Here is a 14,708-nt window from a genome sequence, read left to right as displayed (position 1 = left end):
ATTGGAAAGAGTTCTCCAGTGGGGTTCCACAGGGATCTGCTCTGGTTCTGGTGTTGTTAAACATCTTTATTAGTGACCTAGATAAGGAATAGAGAGCATACTGATCAAGTTTGCAGGTGACTTAAAGCTGGGGGGATTGCTAAAATTCAAAGGGATCTTGATAAATTAGAGAACTGGGCTATGGATAACAAAATTAAATTCAGTAAAGACACATGTAAATTGCTACACTTACAGAAGAAAATCCAAATGCACAAATACAAAATGGGGGATAACTGGTTTGGCAGCAGCACTGCTGGGGAGGATCTGGGAGTTGTGGTGGATCACAACCTCAACATCAGTCAACCATGTGATGCTGTTGCAAAAAAAGCAAATGCAATTTTGAGTTGCATTAACAGAGGCATAGCATGTAAGTCACAGGAAGTGATAGTACCACTCTACTCTGCGCTGGTTAGGCCTCAGCTTGAGTATTGTGTCCAGTTTTGGTCACAGCTGTATAGAAAGGATGTAGAGAAACTGGAAAAGATCAAGAGGCAAGTGACAGATGATCAAAGGGATGTAATGCAAGCCATATGAGCAGTGGTTGAAGGAACTGGGTATATTTCATTTGGAAAAGCGGAGATTAAGGAGGGACATGATAGCAGTCTGCAGATACTTGAAAGGCTGTCATGAAAAAGATGGAGAAAAGTTGTTCTCTCTTGCCACAGAGGGTAGGACAAGAGGTACTAGGTACAAACTACAGCATAGCACAGTGGTTCCCAACCTTTTTAGCTCGAGGGCCACAGATATAGTTGTTACAACCCTGAAGGGCCACCAATCTCTGTCAGCAGCCCTCCTTGTGGTCCCCCCACCCCCCACTGCCACCAGGTAGAAGGAGTTCAGTGAGGAGGCTGCCTCCCTCTTCACTGATCTTTTGGCCCCCTGCTGCAGCAGGGAAACTGCACATGTACTGTAGCCCTGTGGGCTCCACCTGAGTCCCTAGGTTGTGGCTCCCTTCTGCAGCCAGGGGGACAGAGATCAGTGCTCCCCTTCCTCTAGCTCCAGCAGGGACCCCAGCACCTATGGACCCAGGCAGAGCACTTTGCCATGCTTCCTGCTACAGCTGGGAGAGGGGAGCGCTGATCTCCCCTCCCCTTGGCTGCAGCAAGGAGCCTGCACCGGTCTTTTAGCTCTGTGACAATGTTCTCCACCTTGGTCCTTAGGCAACGGCTCCCTTCTGCCGCAATCAGGATTTAGATTAAATCTCAGGAAAAACTTCCTCACTGTAAGGGCAGTAAGGACAGTAGAACAATGGAATAAACTGCCTAGGGAAGTCGTGCAAGCTCCTTCACTGGATGTTTTTAAAAAGAGGATGAATAGTCATCTCTCTTGGATGGTTTAGATGCAACAAATCCTGCATCTTGGCTGGGAGTTAGACTAGACCCTTGCAATCCCTTCTAACCTTATGGTTCTATGATTCTAGTACCCTTCCTCCTGGGTCCCTTCTCCTTATCTATACAATACCCTACAGTGGCCATATTGGGATCCTTCAGAACATCCTTTTCAGGTGCCCTGTCAGAGAGAGAGACTCAGAAGCAGAGCCTCAGGATTCCTGTTGAGTTTTATCATCAGGAGGAAGACCAGCTCAGAGAAGACAGTTAGACTCCTGTAACCCTTTCCTCCTCTTCTCCTGATGAAGCAGTAATATCAGCCTCACCATCACAACTCTGAGAACTTTCAGGAATTTATGAAGAAGATAGCTGATTCACTCAAAATTCTCTTAGAGGAAGTCTAAGAGATTCTTCATGAGTTGCTAGGCATCCTTCACACATCCAGATCCAAGATCCATTGCTCTGCTGATTAATGATGCCTTTTTGGAGCCTGTAAAAACTGTATGGCAAACTCCTGCTACTACTCCTCCCACTGCAATGAAGACTGAGACATACTATATTCTCACTAAGAATGCTGCATACCTGCATTCCCACCCAGAGTCAGTCTCACTAGTCGTATCTATGGCTAATGAGAGAACCATGCAGCACCACTCCAAATCAACCCCATTTGAAAAAGACTCCAAGCATGTAGAGCTCTTTGATGGAAAGAGCTAATCTATGATTTTCTTAACTATAACAATGTCAGGGAATTTATTGACAAATTTTTGCAGGAACACAGAGCAATTTCAATCTTTAATAACGATGTCATTTGATAGCAAGATTTTCATTGCAGGTTGCTTTAGATGAAGGAGATACCATTTTGTGTTCAATAGCAACTTCTGTAATGATGCATCATAGAATCATAGAAGATTAGAGTTGGAAGGGACTTCAGAAGGTCATCTAGTCCAACCCCCTGCTCAAAGCAGGACTAATCTCAGCTAAATCATCCCAGCCAGGGCTTTGTCAAGCCGCACCTTAAAAACCTCTAAAGATGGAGATTCCACCACCTCCCTAGGTAACCCATTCCAGTGCTTCAACACCTTCCTAGGGAAAAAGATTTTCATAATATCCAACCTAGACCTTTCCCACTGCAACTTAAGACCATTGCTCCTAGTTCTGTCATCTGCCACCACTGAGAACAGCCTAGCTCCATCCTCCCTGGAACCACCTTTCAGGTAGTTAAAGGCTGCTATCAAATCCCCCCTCACTCTTCTCTTCTGCAGACTAAACAAGCCTAGTTCCCTCAGCCTCTCCTCATAAGTCTTGTGCTCCAGCCCCCTAATCATTTTTGTTGCCCTCCTCTGGACTCTCTCCAATTTGTCCACAACCTTCCTATAGTGGGGGGCCCAAAACTGGACACAATACTCCAAATGCGGCCTCACCAATGCTGAATAGAGGGGAATAATAACTTCCCTCAATTTGCTGGCAATGCTCCTACTATTGCAGCTCAATATGATAATAGCCTTTTTGGCAACCAGGGCACACTGCTGACTCATATCCAGTTTCTTATCCACTGTTACCCCCAGGTCCTTTTCTGCAGAACTGCTGCCTAGCCCGTCGGTTCCCAGTCTGTAGCTGTGCATGGGATTCTTCCGTTCTAAGTGCAGGACTCTGCACTTGTCCTTGTTGAACCTCATCAGATTATATTGCTTTAACAAAAAGAAAATACAGGACATCTCAATTTTACTCAGGGCAGAGAACAAGACGCTTTTTGTCCCCAGAGACCAAGGAAGAATCAGAGGCTGCAAAGGAAGACTGCTGCTCCCACTTTCTCTTCACAAGTGCATCCACTAGCAAACAGTCCTTTTGATGGGAGCTGAAAACCAATCATTCAACTGGATATAGCTATCTCTTCTTCCCTGGTTCCTTTTGGGAATAGCCTTTTTCCCTAATACAGAACATGGGCTTCAATAACAATAGGCATGTGTATGTTGGAAATCATTTTATGGTTATGCAATCCAGTTCCACACAACTATCTTCCGCCACCCTCCCTGCCACTTTTGAGGGACTCCTCTCCTGAGGGCCTTCTCACCCAGGAGATGGATTCTCTCCGTACTAGACTATAAGGTCAGAAGGGACCATTATAATCATTTAGTCTGACCTCCTGCACAATGCATATCACAGAACTTCACAGACCACCTTCTGTAATAGACCTGTAACCTAAGACTGAATTATTGAAGTCCTCAAATAATGATTTAAAGACTTCAAGGTACAGAGAATCCACCCACAAGTGACCCTTGCCCCATGCTACAGAGGAAGGTGAAAACCACCCAGGGTCTCTGCCTATCTGCCCTGGGGGGAAAATTCCTTCCCAACTCCAAATATGGCAATCAGTTAAACTCTGAGCACGTGGGCAAGACCCACCAGCCAGACACCCAGAAAGGAGTCGCTGTAGTAACTCAGAACCCACCCCATCTAACATCCCTTCACAGGCCATTGGGCACTTTACTGCTAGTAATCTATGATCAGTCAGTTGCCAGATTAGGCTGTCCCATCATATCATCCCTTCCATAAATTTATCAAGCTCAGTTTTGTAACCAGCTAGGTTTCTTTCCTCCACTGCTCCCCTTGGAAGGCTGTTCCAGAACTTCACTCCCCTGATGGTTAGAAATCTTCATCTATTTTCGAGTCTAAACTTCCTGATGGCCAGTTTATATCCATTTGTTCTTGTGTCCACATTGGTGCTGAATTTAAATAACTTCTCTCCCTCCTTGGTATTATCCCTCTGATGTATTTATACAGAGCAATTATATCTCCCCTCAGCCTTCTTTTGGTTAGGCTAAACAAGCCAAGCTCTTTGAGTCTCCTCTCATAAGGTAAATTTTCCATTCCTCAGATCATCCTAGTAGCTCTTCTATGCATGTGTTTCAGTTTGAATTCATTTTCCTTAAACATGGGAGACTAGACTTGCACACACCCAAACCATTGGTATGTTCTATAACTAGATTTCACCAAGCTAGTAATAAATGTGAACTCCTGCATCACTATACCAATCTTACCACTGAGTCTTACATAGAGTCCGCTTAGACTCTTCAATTATCTTGCCACCCAGACAAACTGGACTGTGTGATAAAAGGTCACTTAAACCCAAAATCACATGACATCAGGTTTCTCCCAGTCACTTTGCCCCAAATCAGTTGGTACTCTGAATCTTACACCAAAGACAATGCTGGCAGTCAGGTCTACAGTAAATTAACTACTGGTTTATTAACTAAGAAAAGGAAATGAGTTATTGAGAGGTTAAAGCAGGTAAAATATAACAGGATAATCACAGTCTATAATTCCAAATGGTAGCAGAGACATAGTAATCTGTCAGTTTCCCAAAAGTCTCTCAGAGCTACCCAGAGTATATTTCTGGGGATCTCTGTCTTCTTGTTCAGTTGTTCTGCCCTGTTAGAATCCAATCAGTCCAGAGATAAGGGATTTTTCTTCGAATCCTTTTTTATAGTATATTCACACAGAAAGCACACTGACAGTGTCTCTATCCACATGGGCTTTTCCTGAGATGAGTGCTGAATGCACTTTGAGCCTCTGAGCTCAGTTCATCATGCATCATGGCCATTTACTTTGGAATTAACACCTTTTCTCATAAACAGCGAGAGTCCTGTGGCACCTTAAAGACTAACAAATTTATTTGGGCATAAGCTTTCATGGGCAAAAACCCACTTCATCGGATGCAGGTTTCTCATAAAGTCCTTCATTAGCATTCCCCAGGGCTTCTTTGATGTCTGATGAGTTACTTAGTTACAGGGATATTTACAATGTAAATGTCTGTTATTACATTATGAAAAGAACAGATAATTGAAAACAATACAAGTAACATTCTACTAGTTGTCATGAAGTTTAAACATCTGAATATACATTTATATATTAGTCACTTTGATCTATAATAATACACAAGGGAATTGGCCTGGTCTGCTGGTGTCACATCCCCAACAGAAAACTAGTGTACAAAAGGAAGAGTCTGATACTCCTGAATACAAATTAGGATTTCCCCATTCTCGATAAGACATTCACTACATTCTCCTTGATATGAATTATTTCCATGCCAGATTCCTGTAGGGCTAGCCTCCAACCAAGTAATCTAGAACTGATTTCCTTGGCTCAGAAAAGAGACAACTAAGGGGCAGATATGGCAGGGGCGAAAGGGGGAGGAGTTGCACTGTATGTAAGACAGCACTATGACTGCTCTGAGCTCCAGCATGAAACTGGAGATAAGCCAGTTGAGAGTCTCTGGGTTAAGCTTAGAAGCAAGAACAATAAGCGTGATGTCATGGTGGGTGTCTGTTACAGACCACCAGACCAGGAGGATGAGGTAGATGAGGCTTTCTTTACTCAACTAGGGAAAGTTTCCAGTTCACAGGACCTGATTCTCATGGGAGACTTCAATCACCCTGACATCTTCTGGAAGAGCAATACAGCAGAGCACAAACAATCCAGGAAGTTTTTGGAGAGTGTCGCTGACAATTTCCTGGTGCAAGTGCTGGAGCAACCAACTAGGGGCCGAGCTTCTCTTGATCTGCTGCTCACAAACAGGGAAGATTTGGTAGGGGAAGTAGAAGTGGGTGGCAACCTAGGCAGCAGTGACCATGAGATGGTCGCGTTCAGGATCCTGACGAAAGGAAGAAAGGAGAACAGCAGGATACGGACCATGGACTTCAGAAAAGCGGACTTTGACTCCCTCAGGGAACTGATGGGCAGGATTCCTTGGGAGGCTAATATGAGAGGGAAAGGAACCCAAGAAAGCTGGCTGTATTTTAAAGAGACCTTATTGAGGGCACAAGAGCAAACCATCCCGGTGTGCAGAAAGAATAGCAAATATGGTAGGCGTCCAGCTTGGCTTAACAAAGATGTCCTTGGTGAACTTAAACGCAAAAAAGAAGCTTACAAGAAGTGGAAGCTTGGTCAGATGACTAGGGAGGAGTACATAAACACTGCTCGAACGTGCAGGAATGAAATCAGGAAGGCCAAAGCGCAATTGGAGTTGCAGCTAGCAAGGGAAGTGAAGGGGAACAAGAAGGGTTTCTACAGGCATGTGGCCAACAAGAGGAAGGTTCGGGAAAGTGTGGGCCCCTTAGAGAATGAGGGAGGCGACCTAGTGACGGAGGATGTGGAGAAAGCTGAGGTACTCAATGCCTTTTTTGCCTCTGTCTTCACAGACAAGATCAGCTCCCAGACTGCCGTACTGAGTGGCACAGAATGGGAAGGAGGCGAACATCCTGCAGTGCTGAAGGAACGGGTTCAAGACTATTTAGAAGGATTGGACATTCACAAGTCCATGGGGCCGGATGCAATGCACCCGAGGGTGCTGAGGGAGTTGGCTGAGGTGATTTCAGAGCCATTGGCTATTATCTTTGAAAGCTCGTGGCAACAGGGGGAGGTCCCTGAGGACTGGAAAAAAGCAAATATAGTGCTCATCTTCAAAAAAGGGAGGAAAGAGGATCCGGGGAACTACAGACCGGTCAGCCTCACCTCAATCCCTGGAAAAATCATGGAGCAGGTCCTTAAGGAATCCATTTTAAGGCACTTGGAAGAGAGGAGGGTGATCAGGAACAGTCAACACGGATTCACCAAGGGAAAGTCATGCCTGACCAACCTGCTTGCTTTCTATGATGAGGTGACTGGCTCTGTGGATGTAGGGAAGGCGGTGGACGTGATATACCTTGACTTTAGCAAAGCTTTTGATACTGTCTCTCACAGTATTCTTATCAGCAAGTTAAAGAAGTACGGGTTGGATGAATGGACTATAAAATGGATAGAGAACTGGCTAGAGCATAGGGCTCAACGAGTAGTGATCAATGGCTCCATGTCTAGCTGGCAACCGGTCACAAGTGGAGTTCCCCAGGGGTCGGTCCTGGGGCCGGTTTTGTTCAACATCTTTATTAATGATCTGGAGGATGGGGTAGATTGCACCCTCAGCAAGTTTGCGGACGACACTAAGCTGGGGGGAGTGGTAGATACCCTGCAAGGTAGGGATAGGATACAGAGTGACCTAAACAAACTGGAGGATTGGGCGAAAAGAAATCTAATGAGGTTTAACAAAGATAAGTGCAGAGTCCTCCACTTAGGAAGGAAGAATCCCATGCACAGCTATAGACTGGGGACCAACGAACTGGGCAGCAGCTCTGCAGAAAGGGACCTGGGGGTAACGGTGGATAAAAAGCTGGATATGAGTCAGCAGTGTGCCCTGGTTGTCAAGAAGGCTAATGGCATATTGGGCTGCATTAGGAGGAGCATTGCCAGCAGGTCATGGGAAGTGATTATTCCCCTCTATTCGGCATTGGTGAGGCCGCATTTAGAATATTGTGTCCAGATTTGGGCCCCCCACTACAAAAAGGATGTGGACAAGTTGGAGAGAGTGCAGCGGAGGGCAACCAAAATGATTAGGGGGCTGGAGCACAGGACTTATGAGGAGAGGCTGAGGGAACTGGGCTTGTTTAGTCTGCAAAAGAGAAGAGTGAGGGGGGATTTGATAGCATCCTTTAACTATCTGAAAGGGGCTTCCAGGGAGGATGGGGCTAGGCTGTTCTCGGTGGTGGCAGATGACCGAACAAGGAGCAACGGTCTCAAGTTGCAGGGCGGGAGGTCTATGTTGGACATTAGGAAAAAGTTTTTTACTAGGAGGGTGGTGAAGCACTGGAATAGGTTACCTAGGGAGGTGGTGGAATCTCCATCCTTAGAGGTTTTTAAGCTGAGACTTGACAAAGCCCTGGTTGGGATGATATAGCTGAGGTTAGTCCTGCTTTGAGCAGGGGGTTGGACTAGATGACCTCCTGAGGTCCCTTCCAACTCTAATATTCTATGATTCTATGATATGCTAGCTGTGTATAAAATCATGAATGGTGTGGAGAAAGTGAATAAAGAAATGTTTACTCCTTCCAAAAACACAAGAACCAGGTGTCAGCCAATGAAATTAACAGGCAACAGGTTTAAAATAAACAGAAGGAAATCCTTTTTCACTGAACGCACAGTCACCTCTGGAACTTGTTGCCAGGGGATGATGTGAAGGCCAAAACTTCAACTGGATTAAAAAAAGAATTAAGATAAATTCAGGAAGGATTGAGCCGCCAATGGTTATTATTCAAGATGGTAAGGAATACAATGGTGTGCTCCGGGTGTCCCTAGCCTCTGACTGCTAGAAGCTGGGCATGGACAAGAGGGGATGTATCACTTAGAAGAATCATGGAAGATTAGGGTTAGAAGGGACATCAGGAGGTCATCTAGTCTAATCCACTTGGCGAGTGCCCTGATCTGTTCACTCCCTCTGAAGCAGCTGGCATTTGCCACTGTTGGAAGACAGGATACTGGACTAGATGTACTGTTGGTCTGACCCAGTATGGCCATTCTTATTTTCTAATGGACCAATACCATTATCAGGATTCTTTTTGTTCTTAATGTATTTAAAAAACTCCTCCTTATTGTCCTTAACTCTACTGGCCATAGCTTTCTTCTTGTGTCCCTTTGCTTCTACAATTCCTAACTTCTGATTTCTATTCATTACTCTCAATTCCCCCTTTCTTCCATTTGTTATATATTATATTTTTACAGCTGTCTTCACTTCCCCTCTAAACCAGGTTGGTTTATTTAACCAGCACAGCCTTCTTCCTCAATTGTGGGATTGTGGCTTCTGGGGCATCAGCTAAAATATTGTTAATTGATTCCAAATTATCATTGACATTTTTCTGATTAAATTCTTCCTACCAGCTGATTTGGCTCATAATTATATTCAGCTTTGTGGCAAATGTAAGCCACTCTGTTACCTTGCATGTGAGTGATGACAATCCATAAGAATCCGGGTCACTCCGGTCACCTTTTTAAAATATTGACACAAGATTACCTTTCTTCCACGTCTCTAGAACTTCCCCAGTATTTGAAGATTTATTGAAAATCAGCATTAACAATCCAGAGAGTTCCTCAGCCAGCTCTTTTAAAATTCAAGTTAGCGGGAGCTGCCAATTTTAAAAAGTATATTTTTAGTGTGCTATTTTCACATATTCATGAGTTACTGTTGGAGTGGAAAGTATTTCATCATCATCATCATCATCATCATCTGATATAAATACATCACTTGGCTTTTTCCCGATTACAGAACAGAAATATCCATTGAACAGTTGTTCCTTGTCTGGATTATTATTGACAGTTCTGACATGTCTGTCTAGTAATGGGCCAATATCATTGTTAGGATTCCTTTTGTTTAGGATATAATTAAAAAAAACTCTTTAACTCTGATGTTCATGGATTGTCTCCTTGTTTCCTTTTGCTTTTCTTATTGATTTTCTACAATTCCCAGCTTCTAATTTATATTCATTGCTAGTACCTTCCTTCCCCCTTTTCTCCATTTGTTATGCTTTTTAAAAAATAGCTGCCTTTACTTCCCTTTTAAACCAGGTTGTTTTTTAAACCAATGTTGCCTTCTTTTTCTGTTGTGGCTTTTGGGGTATCTAGTAAAATGTTTTTAAAAGTTCTCCTGTTTAAATTCTTTCTCTCAGCTGATCTGAGTTATAATTGTTTTCAACTTTGAAATTTGCCCTTTTAAAGCACATAACAAATGTAATCAAATCATGATCATTTGCACCTAAATTTTTAGTTTTGAAATCACTTCCTCTTTATGTGTCAAGATGTTTTAATATAGAATTCCCCTGTGTTGAGAGCAACACTTTGAGTTTGGAAATTGTCATCTATTGACAAAAGGAAGAAATGTTATCAGAAGGATGGCTTTCAATTCTCCTCCCTCTGCCATGGTGACCTCAGATGCTTCCAGTCAAGGCTGGGATGCAAACTGTCAGGGCCTGAGGATCCATGACCATTGGAACTTATTTGATCTGAAGCGTCATTTAAATATTTTGGAACTGAGAGCAATCATTTGGGTCCTCAAAACTGAACTCACCCAGTATCAAAGAAACGTAGTGCAAAGTGGCTACGGACAATGGCACAGCAATATTTATTCCAGCTAGCTATGCAAGGAAGTTATGGCTTTCAGAGATTTTACCCTATATTATTCACCTATTGGGTATTATTCACCTGTTGGGGAAAGATACCTTATAACTGATCAATTGAGGAGGAACCAACAAGCTCAACACGAGTGGGCCCTGAACAATCTAATAGCAGACTGGATCTTCATTCAGTGGGGTAAACCAGATCTAGACCTATTTGCAGTACACTACAACAAAGACCAAAAATTCTGCTTGAGGGTAGGCATGGACATCAGATGCATTCTTTCTTAGCTGGAAGAAAGAGCTTCATTATTCCTTTCCCCCATTTCCTTTAATGTCCAGAGACCTGGAAAAAATATCTAACATGACCAAGCCACAGTAATATTGATAGCCTCTGTACCCCATGGTATTCAGATCTCCTGCAGTTGTCATAGTTTAAAGACAGAAGGGACCACCAGATCAACTAATCACAGCCCACCAACACCAACACCCACTCAGCACCTGCACACTAAACCCAGCAACCAAAATTAGACCAAAGTATTACAGCCCACAAGACACTAGACTATTATGTGCTATGGTCAGAGAATAGGAGGGACCAAGGTGCACTAGTGCCCAATGGAGGGATGGTAGGGAATGATTAAGTGTGCTATACTCAGATAATCCTGGCAAGTAACCCACACCCACCTGCTGGAGGGGAAGGCAGCTAAAACCCCAAAGTCACTGCCACGCTAGTCTGGGGGAGATTACTTCCCAACCCTACAAATGGTGATCAGTCAGATCCCGAGCATGTGAGCAAGAATCAGTCACCCACGCCTGAAGGAGAGAATGATTGGTGCCATCTCAGAGCCCTTGCCTTCCCCATCCAATGTCCCATCTCCAGCCGTGGCCATCCCTGATGCGGCCGAGGAAGGAGATTAAAAAAACACTCCCAAAATACTTTGCGGGGGGGCAGTCAGGGAGAAGTCCTTCCTAACACTTGCTGTTGGCTGGCTGAAATCTGGACGCATGAGCTTATAGGAACTGAAGACAGAAACTGGATGTGAGCCCCAGGGTTGCTGAGCCCTATCCCCTCTCATCACAAGCAACCCCATCACACAAGGGCATTCATAAATTTGTTCAGCTCGCTATCAACCTTAATTAGGTTGTTTGTCCCTTAACTCCTGTTAGGCAGCTGTTCCAGAGCCTCAGTCCTCTGATGATTAGAAACTTTCTATTTTCTGCCAAAATTTATTCATGGTCATTTATTATCCATTTATGCTTGCGCTACATTAAGTGGCTCTTCTCACGCCTTTGTGTTTATACCCCTGATGTCTGAAGCGAGAACAAGCATATCCTCTCTGAGCCTTTTTTAGCTAGCCTAAACAGTACCAGCTCTTTTAGGTTCTGCTCATAAGCTAGCCTCTCCATTCCCTTGATCACCCTAGTAGCCATGCTCTGCACCTGTTCAAGTATGAATGCATCTGGCTTGTACATGGGTGACCAGAATTGTACACAGTAGTCCAGATGAGGTCTTATCAGTGCCTTGTACAATGGCATTAATACTTCCTTCTTGCAATTAGAAATGGTCTCAGCTCCAGGATCTTTTATGTGGCGCCACATCTTGCACAGGGATCACATATCTGGGAGTGGATGGAGCTGATGCTAACCATTCTCTTCCATCAGCTAGAACTATCACTGTGGATGACAGGCAGAACGCTCTGGAGGGCATGGTTTTCCCATCTTATACAATAAGGCAGCTGTTTCAGATGTTCAAGGCTGGGTGGTAGCATCATGCTGAGGCCTCAGCCATAGCCTAAAGTTACCACATAATTGGACAAGGAATCTGTCCAGTGCAAGAAATTTATACAGCTTTGGACTATATCAAGGGTTCAATGATATTTTATTTTAAGAAGGAATAAAAATTTCTTTAGTTATATAAAGTGTAAGGACAAACACTCTACTGAGGGTCAAATCTAGACAGCTATAGCCACCCATTATTCTGGATGAATAATTATGACATCCAGGCATTTAATTGAACACTTGCTGCCAGAGAACGGCCAAAGGATAAAGTACAGTTTTACTGATAGCGGTCTGCCTTGATTCCAGGGCTTTCTTGACTCAGAGTCTAATAGTCCATAGTGCCTTCTAAATTGGGAGGAATCAAAGCTGATTTACTGCGACCGTCTTAAATATGCAGGCCAACTGCTCCATTGGACCCAAATATTCTGCTTTACCAAGCCATCTTTGGAGCCAATGCAGGATGAGTATCCCAAGATGATGCTCCAAACGGGTTAACAAAGCCACTACTAAATTTTAAGCATTGAGATAGTACCTAGGAAGTTGTTGGCATTAAGGGGTGATTAGCGCTGATTCTCTGAATTGATGTGTATTTTACAGTGGAACTAAGCCAGTACACAACCTAAAAAAGGCTTCTGGCTTAGAATGGAAAGCTAATTAAAATTGGAGGTTGGTAGCTCAGAGCTTGGTAATAAGCTGATAAAATTCCCTTCTATGAGGCCACATATGGAGGTCGATCAGAGCTTTGAGGCCCTGCATCCACGGCTGTGCTTGGTACTAGTTTTTACAGCTCTCAGCTCAGTGCTGGATGTGGGCTTTACAGAGCCAGTTCCGTCAGGAGCTGGTGTCAGCAGCTAGAAAGCCAGTCTGGGCACACAGCCAGACTTTCTAGAGTAACTTAAGGCTCATGACAGTCAGAAGGATCTTGATGGTGCGTGACTGCTTAGAGCAATATTGACTTTATAGATGGACAAACTTAATCAACTATGTAGGAAGAGCCTCTACTAGCGGGTGGTGTCTGAGCTGGCCCACCAGTGTTTGTGGTTGATGCAGAGCTTGCACAATGCCAACCTTAGTCAACTGGCTTGAAGAGCCGCCCTCGTCAGGAGGGCTATGAGGCGCAACCCTGCTGCTGCTGCCGCAGGTCCAGACAAAGCTTTGTGCGATGAGTATCTCCTCTTCTTTTTCTTATAGCATCTTAACACTCAGGGTAAATACAATTTGCTTCATAAGGGCAAAAGAATTAAAATGAGAAGGGAAGCATGGAGAACAGCACATGTAATCAAAGCTCATTTGACCTTCAGTGGCTCAAAGGAACTGAAGAGTAGTTTGGACCATGCTGTTTTTATATGGCTGGACTCTTCTTTTATATGTCTGGCTTTAGCTGCTAAAGGCCATAATTTAGATGCCACAGAACAGGTGACATACCCCTACAGTCACCAGGTTTGGGGGGGGGGGGGGGGATGAGGATGAGGTCAGGCAGTAAAGTAGCCCCCAACCTGCTACGTATGGCTATGTGGAAAAACCACCTACGTCCTAATGCCATGTGGCTGTGCATCACGCTGGCGTATGTAAACCTAGCAGCAGTGTAAAACTATGCAGCCCCTGCGCTATCTTGCTGGGGGGGGGGGGAACTGAGCAAACAGGCTCAGGGCATTCTTGAACGAGAGCTGGGGGTGGCGGAAGAGTGTGTGTTTGTTTATAACCAATGGCTACGGGGCTAGGTGGAATATGGGAAACCCAGGCTTGCATCTTAGTGCTGCTTGATTTTAGCGCAGGAATTAGGCCTGGGCCCAAGAAGTGAGAGGGTACCTAAATTCATGCAAGGCAATTAGGTTAGGCATGGGCCATAAACAAGCCAGAAGGCCATCAGTGGAGAGCAAACAGGAGCAGCCCCCCCCCCCGGCGAGAGTGCTGGGCAAGCTGCTGTGTGATACAAGCCTCACAAAAGCCCAACCAGGGGCAGGAAAGGTCAGCGATTCAGAGGTATATAGGTACCTATTTCCCTTTTCTCTTACAAGCCTCTCTCAGGAGGCCCCTTTTGCATGCCATTGATGCCTTTCAGGCTGCTTTACAGCCTCCCCTTCTAAACGTCACCCCCTACATAACTCATAGCTGGTTAATGGCTTCCCATACCATCTCCCATGATATTCCCCCCCCCCCCCCCCCGGGCGTTCTCCCACAACTGTTAGCATCGCTCATCAAGGGAGCGTTGCCCTCTTGGCACAGATACAGTGCCTTTGTTTAAGTAGCCAGAGGTTGCTGGGCCTAGCCATGGTAAGTGTGTTTAATTGATCCAGTGTCTATGCAGCACCATCTGTGGCTTTTTAGGTGCGGAAGGCACAGTGTGGACAGATTAAATAATACAACTCTTGTATACACTGCTGTGTTCAACTGCCTGTCTCCTTCCTCTTACAGGTACCTATCCTTAGTCAGGGCAACAGATGGACCAGAGTATTCACAGACTGAATTTCAAGCAACTAGGATTGGAAACTTTAAATTATTTGTTGTCATCAAACGTCACCAGCCCCCCAAGGAATTGCTCCAAATTCTTCTTCCCATTCAGGTCATTCTGTCCAAATGTAGGCGGTAG

General features: G+C 44.6%; 1 protein-coding gene across 1 annotated transcript in view; it reads left to right on the top strand.

Moving 5' to 3' along the window:
- IQANK1 (IQ motif and ankyrin repeat containing 1) overlaps nucleotides 1–14,708 on the top strand; it is a 108,853-nt gene extending 94,145 nt beyond the window's left edge. The window contains exon 14 of the mRNA XM_067560060.1: nucleotides 14,534–14,708. Within this exon, the coding sequence (XP_067416161.1) occupies nucleotides 14,534–14,708 (175 nt within the window). The remainder of the gene's footprint in view (nucleotides 1–14,533) is intronic.

This window comes from Emydura macquarii, unplaced genomic scaffold (assembly GCF_026122565.2).
Source record: "Emydura macquarii macquarii isolate MOO-44397 ecotype Brisbane River unplaced genomic scaffold, CSIRO-AGI_Emac_v2 contig_2246, whole genome shotgun sequence".
Classification (NCBI taxonomy): Eukaryota; Metazoa; Chordata; order Testudines; family Chelidae; genus Emydura; species Emydura macquarii.
Note: the sequence above shows the minus strand (reverse complement) of the source record. Positions and strands in the feature narration are given on the sequence as shown.